We start from the raw sequence: 14,163 nt of genomic DNA on the forward strand, positions 1-14,163 counted from the left end.
ATCTGTCGGTCAGTACCTTCCTGCAACCACCATCCTTGGAGCATGCCAATAGTGTATCCCAGTCAAGATCCAAACACCTTGCTTCCTGGGGAGGAAACTTCATTTCCAGAAAGTACTCTGAATTTTTGGTAATTCATGATTTCCATCGCTGGCTCGGGGGCCCACCTGCTGCCTAGCCCATGTGGCACAACCAGGCGGGGGCAGAACGGGTCATCTCCTGCCCTGGGTGTCTGGCAATATTGGTCTAGGGTGTAATTTCCTTCCTGATAGGAAATCCAGTAGTTTCTGGTATTCGGGGCCCGAGGCAAAGGCCTGAGAATCACCATCCAGCTCCTTTCAGTCTTGTCCTGGGAACTTCATGGGAATTAGTATCTTTGGCAAACTTGAATACAGGGGACTGTGTTTAGCATGTTGGTGTAACTAGCCAGTGCTGAGCCAGGGAGAGCGTGTAGACAGGGAGGTCGGAGAAGAAGGACAAAGGCCTGGGGGAAGAGGGCCCCAAAGCCCGGGAAGGATTTTAAATTCCAAGTCGGGGAGCGGGGGGATGTATTAGCTTCCTACTCCTGCTATAACCAATTACCACACACACTGTAGCTTAATATAGCGTTTACTCTCCTTAAGTTCTGGGGGCCGAGATCAAAAATCAGTTTCACTGGGCTGAAGTCAAGGTGTGGGCAGAGCCATGTGGCCCCGGAGGCTCTGGGGGAGAATCCTTTTTCTTGCCTATTCCAGCTTCAGGAGCTGTATTTCTTGCATCCCTTGGCTCATGGCCCCTTCCTCCATCTTCAAAGCCAACAGTGTAGCAACTTCAAATCTCTTTTCTGTCATCAAATCTGTCTCTGCTTCTCTCTTATAAGGACTCTTGTGATAACACGTGGGGCCCACCAGGATAATCTCCCCATCTCGAAATCTTTATCTTCATCACACCTGCAAAGTTCCTGTTGCCCTGTAAGGTCACATCCACAGGTCCCAGGGATTAGAACCTGGATATCTTTGGGGTCCACCATCCAGCCCATCACACAGAAAGTCATGGTGTGGGGCGGGGGGGGGGGGGCGCGCAGTGAGCAAGGGCGTGGCAGGATCTGATGTACTGTAACAAGGGTCCCTCTGGTTCTGTGGACAGAACCGGTCACCGGTAGCAGAGCAGGTGACCGCACAGGAAGCTCTTCAGCACCCCAGGGCAGAGACCTCGGAGGGCCAGGTGACCTGAAGGAGGGAGATTCTGGATGTATTTTGAAGACAGAGGTGAGAACATTTGCTAATGGGTTGGAGAGGAGAATGAGACAAAGGGTTTCTCGGTTGAGCTGGGTGAATGGTGTTGCCACTGATGGGAACAAGGAACATGGGAGGAGGGACAGGCCTAAGGGTCCTGTGTGGAAATTAAGATAAAAAAGAGATTTTGGACTTGGGCACATTTTGTCTAAATGAAAAGCAAAATAAAAACAAACAAAAAACCAAACTTCCCGAGCACAGGATAAAATGAAGTTTGCTCAGGAACTCGCCTCCTGAGATTGGCAGGCAGTTCAGTGGAGGTCAATGGAGGGGGCTCTTTCTATGAACACAGGGAGCCTGGGGCTCTGCCTCCTGAGCCCCCCACCATGGAGGGCCTGGTCCTTGACTGACGGGGGCTGCCTCTGGTCCTTGCTCAGGCCTGCAAGACCCAGGCCAAGAAGAGGACCCTTAGTGGGAGATGCCATTGACTCGAGCCATGCCAAGTTTGGCTTCACACTTGGTCCTGAAACCCTCACAAGGATGAGTCAATCTCTTCCAAGGTCAGCTCTCTCCTTTTATAGCCCCGCCTTCTGTTTCTCCCACCCCAACCCGAACCTCCCAGCTCTGAGCACAGATTCTTCACTCTGTCTCTTTTCTTAGACATTGGAAGCTTGACTACCCACCAGGAAGACCTTGATCTTTCAGAGAGGGGAGCCCCAGACACCAGGATCCAAGGAGATCTTGCTGACCCCATCTGGAGGCTAATGAAGCCCGGTCTCAGAAGTACAGTATCCTGGTTCAACACTTTGGAAGGGGAAACTCTTCCCATTGTTTTCCTGATGAGCCTACAGGGGTAAAAAGAGGAAAAAAGAAAAGAAAAACATCGGTGCAGAGGATAACTTCTCAATAGGTTATGACAGTAGACTCGGTCAGAGATATTGAGTAACTTCAGGGAGAAGAGTGACACCTGTTTTGGTGAAGCCACAAGCACTGTGAGGGTTAAATCCATCAAGAATCTGGAACAGAGCAGCTCTCAACAAAACAGGAAGACAAATCATTTATGAAATTCAGCAGAGAAAACTTGAAGTAACTGATTTGAAGTGGAAGCAGCTCGGGGTCTGAACATTGCACAGTTAGGTTTAGGGAAACAGTAGATTGGCAGCCAGATACCAAATGAAAAGAAGTCACATCTTGTTGTGGTTTTTAAGCCCCTTTTTCCTGTCTGTCTGTCTCCTGGATCTGGCAGGACTGTGTGTAATCTGCTACATACCTACTTATTAGTACCTCTACTCACCAAAGATCTGCCACAAATACCAAAAACTAAAGCTGGGACTAATTTTACCTTATAAAAAGCATGAATTCAAGTTAACTCAGTTAAAAGAAGTTATTTGGCAACTTATCCTATAATAAAACCACATACAAATATTAGATTTGGAAGGCATAAACATGCAGATATGATATAAGCCACTATTTATAATGGTTGTTGAGGATCTTCTATAGCTTCTATAAGTTATTTCCCCAGTATTCATGGTGCTTAAATTTTTATTTCTATAAGAAAAAGAATGATGCACATTTTGTATAATTTGCAGGAAAAATGTTTTAGAAGCTTCAGAAATAAAATTGACCTTGCAGAAACGTAGTGCGGTTTTGTTTGGTTTTTTTCTTTTTCTAATAATTCATTAATTTCAAATGCGTCATTGCAGATGTATTTTCCTGGTACAATACGTCACTGCTGCCCGAGGTCTGATGAGAGTGTCGATTGACATTAAAGAGGTGATAAAATGAATTTCATTTATGACTGATTACATGTGGATGTATATATTCTTATTTATTTATTTATTTTTGGCTACGTTGGGTCTTCATTGCGCGCGGGCTTTCTCTAGTTGCGGCGAGCGGGGGCTACTCTTCGTTGCGGCGCGTGGGCTTCTCATTGCAGTGGCTTCTCTTGCTGCGGAGCACGGGCTCTAGGCACACGGGCTTCAGTAGTTGTGGCACATGGGCTCAGTAGCTGTGGCTCATGGGGTCTAGAGTGCAGGCTCAGTAGTTGTGGCTCACGGGCTTAGTTGCTCCACGGCATGTGGGATCTTCCCGGACCAGGGATTGCACCCGTGTCCCCTGCATTGACAGGCGGATTCTTAACCACTGCGTCCCCAGCAAAGTCCCATGGATGAATATATTCTTGAAGCAGTAATTGGTTGGTTCTGAACATATGAAAAATTAGTCATATATTAAACTTTAGGGAAAGAAATATGACCCAAGTTACTTTTTAAAGTTAACAGATTGTCATGGACATATCAAGGTCTTCTAGAAGAGCTTAATCAGAATGCTCACACTCTAATTTGGGAAGCTGCTTTGCCTTGGTGTATAATACTGTGTTCTAAGAATGTTATGAAAGCATTATACACTTGAAAAATGTTTTTACAAAGATAGAGTGAGAAGTAAGACCTTCCCCCAACTTTTGTCCATTGTCTAAGATTTAAATTCTTTTCCTTTATCCTGATTTTAAAAATAAATTAACTTTATTGAGGCATACTTTACATAAAACAAAACGCACACATTTTAAGTATGCAGATTGATCAGTTTTGGACAAATGTATAAACTTGTTTTACTACTAATGTGCTGTTGTTACTGCTGTTATTACTGTGTTGCTCTATCAAGATATAGAACATTTCCATCATTCTGAAAAGTTCCATGATGCTCCTTTCCAGTCACTCATACTCTAGCCAATCAATCTGTTCTGAAAAGAAAATTTTAAAAGCAAAGTTTTTTTCTTTTCTCATCTTTTGCTTTACTCCAACACAATTATGTCTCCTTTTCTTTTTCTTTCATTCTTGTTGCTCTAGCAGCCTGGCATTTTGTTGAATTAAAGCACTGAGCTGATTATTGGCTCTACTGACTAAGGAGAGAGAAACATGCCTTATTATTTTTCTATTTTTTCTCAGTGACCTTTTCACTCTTCATCCTCTGAAATCTGCATCCATCCATCCATCCCACCCACCCACCTATTCATCCATCCATCCATCCATCCATCCACCCACCAACCCACCCACCTATTCATCCATCCATCCATCCATCCATCCACCCACCAACCCACCTATCCATCCATCCATCCATCCATCCATCCACCCATTCACCCACACACACATCCATCCATCCATCCACCCATTTGCCCACACATCCATCCATCCATCCATCCATCTGTCCATCCATCCATCCATTCATCCATCCATTCACCACCCACCTATTCAACCATCCTTCCATCCATCCATCCATCCATTCCATTCATCTACCAATTCACCCACCCACCTGTCCATCCATCCAACTTTTTTTTTTTTCCAACTTTTGTTGAATGTCTGCTCTGAGCCAAAGGCCACCGGGAATCCCATCTCCACTTGATTTATGTTCTAACAGGGAAGACAGACAATTTAACAATTATGCTAAAAAGGCAATACATACTACAACAGGGAAGTATGGGACACAATGGGTGACACAGCAGGAGTAGCTGGGAGGGATTCTCAGGGGAAGAGACATTAATGGTGGAGACGTAGGACAAATATCAATGAGTTGGCTAATTATTTCAGGAATATTTATTGAGCACTGCAGGCTGGGCACAGTGGTAGCTGCTAGTGATTCAGACAGAGGTGAGTAGGGCAGACATGGGACGGTTCTCACAGTATACACATCACTGTGGAGTTAGCCCAGGCAGGGCTGGGGCAGTGGGATAACGTTTTAGGGAACATGCTCAATGGAGCACAGGGAAGAGAGAACAGAGTGAGTTAGAAACACTGCAGATTCCACATGACCAGAGTATGAATGTCAGCCAGGAGGGGCGTTCTTGATAGCCTTGAAAGATACAACTGTGAGCAGGGGCTACAGCAAGCTGTGAGCAGCTTGGCTGTCAGTCGCTGTATAGAATGGTCATCGGATCCCTAATCAGAATCTTGAAAGAAGGAGAAACGGTGCACGTAGGCACCACATCTCAGTCACTTCCAAATAATCTTCTCTGGCTTTCATAAACGTAGTCATGATTAAAATGACCTTTCACGAACAGCGGGAGGGAGTGCTGAAGAAAGTGAGGTATGTGAGAATAAAATCCATCTACCTGACTGCCATGTAACTTTTGGTGAGTCACGAGAGTGAGAATTTCAGATGTGAATTAAAGATTGCCAAGTGTGGCGGCATACTTGAAAAAAAATTCCCTACATGTCCTGGTTTAGAATCAGAAGACACGAGAATTGGAGAAGAAAAAAATGTATTTCTTATTATATTCTAACTTCTTCTCAGATAATTTTAAGGTAAATTATTTATGTAATTTCCATCGGAATTGTTGACCTTTAGATGAAATTTACTTGATAGGCACTTAATGCAAATATTCCACAGGATTCTTTAAATGCTGTAAAATATGACATACCCCAACTGCCGATTCACTGTTGGTCATAACATGTCTGTATAGTATATTTAATCCTTTGCAATGAATATTTGAGAAAATCTATTTAGTTGGTAGTGAGTTCTGTACAATTTCACCTAAAATTAAAGCTCTCCAAAAACCCAAATCTCCTGCGGGCACTAATTCTCACAACATTCTGGACATGAAAAATCCTAAATGCTTGCTGACTGCAAGTCAATGTTTATAGCCCGAGTATTAATAGCCGCACGAAATGTTATACTTCTCTCATCATTTACCGCCCTTTGCTTGGATTTAGCATACATTGAGGGGCTGATTTTCTTTTCTTGGATGGATGGCTCCAAGCTACTTATCATCAGATGAGAACTATATTCTATGAAAATCTCTTTAAGGAACACATCCAATCAATGGCAAAGGATGCGTCCCGCGTGATTCTGCCTGTTTTGTGTCTGTCGTTTCGCATTTTACTGAGCCCTCTCGCTAGCAGGGCTAGAGAGATGCTTGAGTCCTGGGCACGTGCGTGATTTGGGGCCCTTCATAATCATCTGCCAGGTAACCAGACTGTGAGCATTATTGGCTTTGGAATTTCAGGTGAGGCTGTACCTGCCACAGAACCACTTATCAGACATCGTCCATCAGGAGTGAGGCTGTTTGTTGACTTGTGATTTCTACTCTAGGGTCTGACGGCTTCCCGGGCAGTGGTCCCAGCCACCTGTATTTCCCCAGTTGTGTAAGGGGAACTGTTGGAAATCTGCATTAACTGACAACACAATTCGACTTTATTCCAGGGTCATTAATGTTATGTTTTGTTTTGCCACATCGCGTGGCTTGTGGGATCTCAGTTCCCCAACCAGGGATTGAACCTGGGCCCCGGCAGTGAAAGCCCGGAATCCTAACCACTAGGCCGCCAGGGAACTCCCTCCAGGGTTATTTATGAAACAGGATCCTGGACCAGCACACTTCCCAATTCAGTTCTGCTCTGCAAGGGCTCCTACTTATTCAACATGATGACAAATAACAGCCCTTCCCCCCAGCCCCCGTGGTTAATTAGTGAATCTCCTCAACAATGAGATTCAACCAATCTGGTAGAAATGTGGATTTTCCAACATGTTTAAACCTCAAACGTATATGAATTTAAAATATGCAAGTGCCGTTGGGGAATGACAGAATGAGGCCGCTTGTACAAGGAAAACAGAGGAGCAAGTGAATTTTCATGGAGAAATGCCTGATGCTCATCTCGATGAAGATGAACACCGTTTTTTGCTCTAGTTTGGCAAATAAACATGGGGTTGTTTAGGCCTTTGAGGGCCGGCCAGGAGCTCACCACCATTTGTAATAAGAGTTCCAGGTGAGATTCAAAGAGGAGGCTGAACAGACAGATTTTCTGAACATAACTGGCCTTTGTAACTTAGTATCTTCCATGGGCATGTTTTCTAACAGGAAAGAAAACTCCTTAAGTTAACAATCAGAAAGATTGTCCTTTAGTGGATCTGCTGGCGAAAAGGGTTTTCACCAGTGTATCCTCTCCCTGGACAAAGGAAATACTCAGACTTCTGGTTTCAGTTTTCTCCATCTTCCCCTTTCCTAGGTGACGCACCATTAGTGTGGATGACCCTCTGTGAATCGCAGCAAGGATCTGGGAGTTTCCAAACTCAAACTGATGAAGGGATGCGTCCTTCTGAGACTGCAGAATTCAAAGGGCGCACAGGTTGACAATTAGAAATAAAATGACAAACAGGTAACTTTTCCGTAAAGAGCATATTGTGTCGATTTATTATAGAATGCAGTTAAAAAAAATATCTTGAGGTTAGCCCCTCCAGTTTAAAAGCACTTAACTAGGGACACTTGAACAGCTATGCAACGGTCTCTCCCTCACCTGCCCCGACCCCCCCACCAAGTACTGTAAACAGGGTTTTGAGAACATTCAGTCAATGTCTTGATATGGACAGCCCCATACCTTTGCTTCTTAAAGAAAACCATCTTCCACATTTCCAAAGCATGCATTGTTACTTGGCATTAGGTATCTCAAAAGGACAAACCTTGTTATGGTATTGTAAGGCCAAAATACCTATTGACCAGACAAACACATGACAACTAGAAAAAAATTACAAACATTTAACCTAGTGTGACAATTCCGTCAGGAACGAATGGGGAAAGGCACTGCATCCTTCTCATACCACCACACATCTACTGTCCACTTCACATGCTTTGAATTCAGGTCCTGTCAAATGGTTGAAAGGCGTTTTCTATAACATACAATTCACAGGGAGGTTAATACATCTTACACTAGTCTTCCACGGCCGTATTTCTCACCCAAGGGCACAACAGGTATGAATATATGCTATCAGCTTTATTTACAAGTTTATCTTGATGTTTCAGTGGGGTTAAAAAAAAAAAAATCGATGATCTCAACTGACAGTTCCCCCAAAAAAGGGTTTTGGCTATGATTCATGTATATAAACCACCACGTAAAAGAAATAAATGAAACCCATTTATTGTCTGATCTAAAACATCTAAACTAAAATTTCTCACCCACTAAAAGTTGGCAGTGAAACTGCTATTTTCTGAGTTTTATAAGCGAAACGCTACGTAGGAATTTCAGATCGACTTGTTTTGCAAAAGCACAAGTTCTAGGTTGCATCAAATAGGATGCTGAGTGGGTGTATTACCGGTAGAATCCCCCACCGTGTGTGCTGTTGCAAAGACAGTCATTGACTCTGGAAAGGTGACAGATTTTGGAAATGCTTTCCTATCTTCCCCAAAGATGGAAAACAACAATGGCGTAACTCTATATACGACCAAAGGTTAGTTCTGAAAATCAGTAATACACATGCACAAACATTAGAACGTGAGGGGGAAAAATGAGACACTACAGTTTCCACATTGCACTGTTGTCTTCACAACCTTTCTGCACCAGACACCTTACGGCTTCACGTGGTGCCTTTTCCTACTGGGAGAGAGAGTCTACCTTGTAGGCTGGTTAGAAACAGAAGGCTCTCCCTGGACCCACTGATCAACCTACCCCTGGCAAAAACAGAACCTACCAGAAAAGAACAAGTACAAAACACTATCGTTATTGGTTTTCTCGAGACGTTCCCAGAAGTCCTTGTGCGATCACCCCACACTCAGTGATTGGCTCAGGACATTCCCAGGAGCCAGGAGCATTGACTGATGCGCAGCGTTGTTAGAACCAGAAGACAAAGCCTCGATTCTCTTCTGAGCAACATGGAATTTCTGCCACAGCGATCACAGGCTGCCACCTCCAAAGTTGTGACTGGCCACTTCCACAGTAAAAGATTCCTTCTCGTGAGTATGATTCAGAACACTTCTTCGTCCGGGTGCCAGTTCAGCTTAAGTGGACGGGCGAGTACTCCGGCCTCCTGGTCTGGATAATTTTGGGTTTGGGTCTCTTCATTCTTTCCATCTCGTCTTCTTCCTCGTTCTCCTGGTCGCTCTCACACACGTGGACCACCACGCTGGGAGTGGTGTCGGTCGCTGCGTGCAATTCATACTTTTCCCCTAGGGAAGGAAAATAAGTGCAGGGTAACTCAGGCAAGGACCCGAGGGTCAAAGAGCAAACGGATGCGCATGTAGGGGTCCGCTCGGCCAAGCTTCCGCGGGCATCCAGTGGGGACTGAGGGCCACAGGCAGCCGCACTCTGGATTGGTGTTTCTTTATATCTCACCACCGTAAATGACTCAGCTTTCAATCAAACCCTCTGAGTCCAGGCATATGGAAGGTATGGAAGGAGTGTATTTTTAAATTACACTTAGCATGTTCACCAGGCCCTCTAGGCTCCCCAGAGGACTTCCCCGGTGTGGTGCAAGGAGCGCCTGTTCAGGAAAAGACGGTGCATGAATACAGGCATTAGGAAAGGACCTCTTGAGCCTCCTGCTAGCCCACGATAGGGGCAGGAAGCACGGGGAGGCCCTGCACAAAGACACAGGTGTGCTGGTTGAAACAGGTGCTCTGAAAACATTTTTGACCACACCATATCCTTTTTCACACAACTATCAACCCCTTGAACCAGGCGTGTCCTGCTGTTCTATGTCAGCCTGAATTTTATCAGGTTCAGTCAAGATGCTTTTACTCATAAAAAAGGTGTTGCCTCTTCTCTACCCCACACGTGAGACTGGAATGCTATTGTAACTGCGTCTGAAAGGGGGAAAGAGCCTCAGCATTCTCGGGGTAGGGGGGAATTAAGGTGGAGGGTCAGAGAGATCGCTCAAAATGTTGGTCACGATCCCCTTTGCAAATCCCTATCTACCTGCCGAGGAGTCACAATCCAGAAAGCATGGGGACAGGATCACATTGGCAAAATCTTTGCAATCTTTCAACTGTTGAAAGAAAGACTATTCAAGGTCATAAGCCCTAAGTAAACTAAGGGCAAATTGATCTTATTATGGCTATTTTCCAGAAGGGTTTCTCAAACAAGCCGTCTGTAAAGAAGTGGTAGGTTCTAGAGTGTGAAGAATGTTCACTAGCAGCACTTCCTGCCTCTGGAGCAGTCTGACACCTCTCCCCAGGTGGACATCCCCTTCCTCCCTTCTCTAACGTTCCAGAAGGTTCCAACCCTCTGCTCCCTAATACACCTTGGCCTGGAGCTGCCAGGAGGGGCACTGGCCACTTCCATCTTGACCTTCATGCCACGGTGAGCAGTAAGTAATGTGAGTCTTGCTTTCTACCACAGGGGGAATTTCCGTCAGAGCGATGTTAACAGAGATGTAATCTTTTCCATGTGGAACTGCTGATGGTCCAAGAAAATAAAACCATCCACTCAAAGGAACATCAGATTGCTGGTCAAGGAGAAAGCTGATGGCCTCAGCGTTTATTGCATTTGCTCCACGAATAGGGCAGAAGGGGGGCTCAAACCTCTTTACCCCCAAGACCCCCGCTTGCACCTGCCAGCTCACCCAAACCCTATCAGATAGGACAGGAACCTCCAACATTTTACTGTTTCCAGAAAACATGTTTTGAGCACTGCCGATAAGCTAGGCACTATATGAAGTGCTTTTTACACGATGATCTCATTTACTACTCCACCCGGTAATACCCATTTTCTGGATGAGAAGCCTGAGGCCAGAGTACCTTTCTTCCTAAATGCTCACACCTTTGCCCCTTCTGAGGGCCGGAACCTCTTCTTTCCCTGGCAAGCTCAGTAGGCGAGCACCCCTCCCTACTGGGCTTTGTGACTGGGGCTCTTTCTCCACTATGATCTATGGGTCTCTGTTCCCTCACACATTCAAAAGGTCAGGGGAGAATCAGATCAACAGATGAAATTACCTTGACTAAAAATGAAATGTCTAAAAGTGGGGAAAGCCTGTTTTCCCTTTCCAAAATCCAATCACTCATCCCCACTTGGAGCAACAGGACGTGAGGCCGGGTCTTGAGTCCCTCACACCGGCTGTGCTCAGTGGGTGAGGGGATGGAGTCACGTGATGCAGCCCAGAGGGGTCATGGTACTTGGTCCCCGGGACCAGCTTGCACGCTTTCCTAAGGGATGAAGTCAGAGGCAGGCGTGCACGCTCCCACCCCAGGGCATGGGTTACTTCGATTCAGAAGAAAGCAAATAGAGACAATTCACAACACACACTGGCACTGATCACGTGAGAAGTGGAAAGAGCAATGGGGTCGTGGCCACTCCTGCTGCAGGCGAGCCTCTGTGCCTTGACCACAATCTCTCCACGTCTCCTTGCCCCTTCTCCACCCGAGGGCACTGCTTACCTGGCCCCAGCTTGGAGATAGCATATAAAAGGTCATAATTTATGACGGGAGTAGCGTCTTCCACTTGTTTCCAACCGACCGGCGGCGAGGCAGGAGGAGAAATCAGAAACTGCTTGTCTGGGTTTGGTGGAGCCAGGTGTGAACTTCCTATGTGTAAAGTCTGAGGAGAGAGATAAATGCAGGTGGTTGTTCTCGGGGGAAGAACTGAAGCAGCAATAGCACTTAATGGCAGCCTACGGAAGACAGGTGTGAAGGACAAACCCACGTCCAGACAGCTGAACAGGTGCAGCCCAAGGATGAATCGCAATACGGTTTCTAAGGGTGGGGAAGGGAACTTGGATTATGGTGCAAACATGATTAGAGGTCTCTCGCAGGATGGGGACTCACAGGCCCCGGGACTGCAAGTAATTATGCTTGAACTAGACTGACAGAAAATATACGGAGATAATTTTAGTATACACGGGAAAAGTAAAGCACTGTCCCTGAGGTCAAGAGGGATCTCAGCATCAATTGCTTCCAACTCCTCATATTACGGTGGCATCACATGCTATCACAGAAGCTCCAAACGCTAAGCGACATCTCTAAGATGACCCAGGACCCCTGCCCATCACGCTCTCAGGCTTCCCTCCCTCGAGGGCTCTGAATCAGATGCCAAAAGTGAGGAAGGAAAAATACATCTACCTTCCAGGATACATATTTAAAACAATAATGATAAGAAACAATGACCAAGATCCTAGTTTGGGCTTAAAAATTATACCAGTGATTAGAGGGCTGTTTGGAGAGATCTTACAACAAAATCTTACCAGTTTGGATTTTCTTTGTTCTTTAGTATCACCCCCCCCCCCAAAAAAAAATTCACAGTGAACATGCATTTACTTTAATAAACCAGAAAAAGTCGTGGAGAGACCAAATAATTACTTATATGGAACCCCACCAAATGTAGAAGGGAATTTGCTCCTAAGGATCCAAGGTTGAAGCCTGCGCCTCGCACTTACCACCAGGGGGCAGGGCATCCCGGCTCTCGTTTACCCTGGAAGGGCAAGTTCACCTTCCCGCAAGGTCAGGAAGCCCCTCTACAGGATCTGCTCCCGCACTGGCAAGGGGAACTCAGGGCCCCAGTGGGGGGTCTCTTTCACCAGGCAGCAGCACCCGAAGAGCCCCTGCCCCTCCCCCTGCCAAGCTGTTAGACTCCGGTAACATCATCAAATGGAACTTTGGGAACTGCCTAGAAGGCAGTTGCTGGGGGAGGCAGGAAGGGTGATGCAGGAGAAAAAGCAAACCCGCCGCACAGCTCCCGGGAGTGCCCTGGGGCCGGGATCCCCGCTTACCACGAGTATTTCTTAGCACTTACTACCTGCTGATGTGCAGGACCGGCTTGCAGATACCAGCTCGCCAGGAGTGAGCGGGGCCGTGGGGACCCAGCGCAGAGCCGAACCGCTCTGGTCCGGGGCGGGGGGGGTCAAGGGTAGCCACGCCCACGACTCTGAGGTTCTCCACCTTCCTGAGTCAGGAAAGGCTCTCTTTCTCCCCTCATCACTCAACCCGAGAAGGTCATCTCTGAGGGCACTTTCAAATACACCCCGATGTCTTCTTAAAATAGGTGACATGAAAAATTTCGAGCATGAATTTTGCCCTTCTCAAGATGATTTCTTGGAGTTTTAAATCAACCTATACGTAATGGATGTCTAAGCTACTTTTAAGGATGGGAGGGAGGAGGGAGAAGGATGGGTATTAATGAACTCGAGTCACCTGAGCAAAATATAATTTCATTTCCTTTCCAAGAAATTCAGTCTTATGTAGCTGGAGTCTGGCATCTGCTGCAGATAATGGGTTGCTGAAGTTTATTCTGACTCGTTTGAAGCTCTTAAAATACTGAAAGGTGATATCTTTGTCATATGTCCTAAAGAGGGATTCAAATTTGGCCTGAAAAATAAAAATAAAAGGAGTTGAAATTTACCTGCATATGACCTTTGACTGGATGACTTCATTACATTTCTTATGGAGGAACCAAATTATTAATCATGTCAAGAACTTCCAACTTTTTTCTTAGAGAAGACAGAGAACCCACCTTTCTCCTCTGGGGAGATTCTGCCCTTTTAATTTAATATACGTGATTTTATACAAAAGTAAGAATGTACGATTTACTAAATTCATTTAATCAGCTGAACAATTACCAATACTTCAACACTTCTTACAGTCACGGAAACATTCTTTTTAAAGTAGAAGGAACATTTTCGTTTGGTCATTTGTCACCCTTCTGGCCTGCCAGACCCTATTGTCCTGTGACCTTCCCCAATCTAGTGAACTCCAATCCCACCACTCAGCTCAGGGCATTGCTTTGTCCATCAAATATGGCTTTTGGACTTAAAAGCACTGGAGCTAATTTCAAAAAAAAAAACATTATTATTGAATTGGTAACCAATGAAGTTAATGAAAAGCCTTGCATTTCTTAATGTAAAGGAAGCAGTTTTTTAAAAATTCCCATTATTATGTTCCCATTCAATCTGTTACTCTTTAACTCTCTAAAATAGTACTGGTTTCAAAAATTAACATTCTGCCAATGAACCCATTTCGGCACGCTGGCTTTAATACATGTACAGATCCAGCTCTAGTGTTAAAAGAACTAGTGAACACTTTGAAACAGCATGAGTTCTTAGAATTGAAATGCCCAAGTTCAAGGACTAAAAGCCTAGATTCAGGACAGCGTTCATCAGCTCCTGGGAAAAGCTCTAGGGAGCAACCCCGGGCCGGGTCCTGAGTGGTGGTGCCCTTGGGGGGACCTGGGAGGCCACTGCAACCTTTCTGACAAGAGAGGGAGGTGA

General features: G+C 45.5%; 1 protein-coding gene across 2 annotated transcripts in view; it reads right to left on the minus strand.

Annotated features, from left to right (window-relative positions):
- Positions 1-7,360: 7,360 nt before the first annotated feature.
- Positions 7,361-14,163, minus strand: part of RCAN1 (regulator of calcineurin 1) — a 94,829-nt gene continuing 88,026 nt past the window's right edge. For both annotated transcript variants that reach the window (XM_068547019.1, XM_068547020.1), the window contains exons 2-4: positions 13,091-13,264; positions 11,342-11,501; positions 7,361-9,136 (exon numbers count right to left, since the gene is read on the minus strand). In XM_068547019.1, coding sequence (XP_068403120.1) covers positions 8,964-9,136; positions 11,342-11,501; positions 13,091-13,264 — 507 coding nt within the window. In that variant the 3' untranslated portion in view covers positions 7,361-8,963. The remainder of the gene's footprint in view (positions 9,137-11,341; positions 11,502-13,090; positions 13,265-14,163) is intronic.

Source organism: Eschrichtius robustus, chromosome 6 (genome assembly GCF_028021215.1).
Source record: "Eschrichtius robustus isolate mEscRob2 chromosome 6, mEscRob2.pri, whole genome shotgun sequence".
NCBI classification, from domain to species: Eukaryota; Metazoa; Chordata; class Mammalia; order Artiodactyla; family Eschrichtiidae; genus Eschrichtius; species Eschrichtius robustus.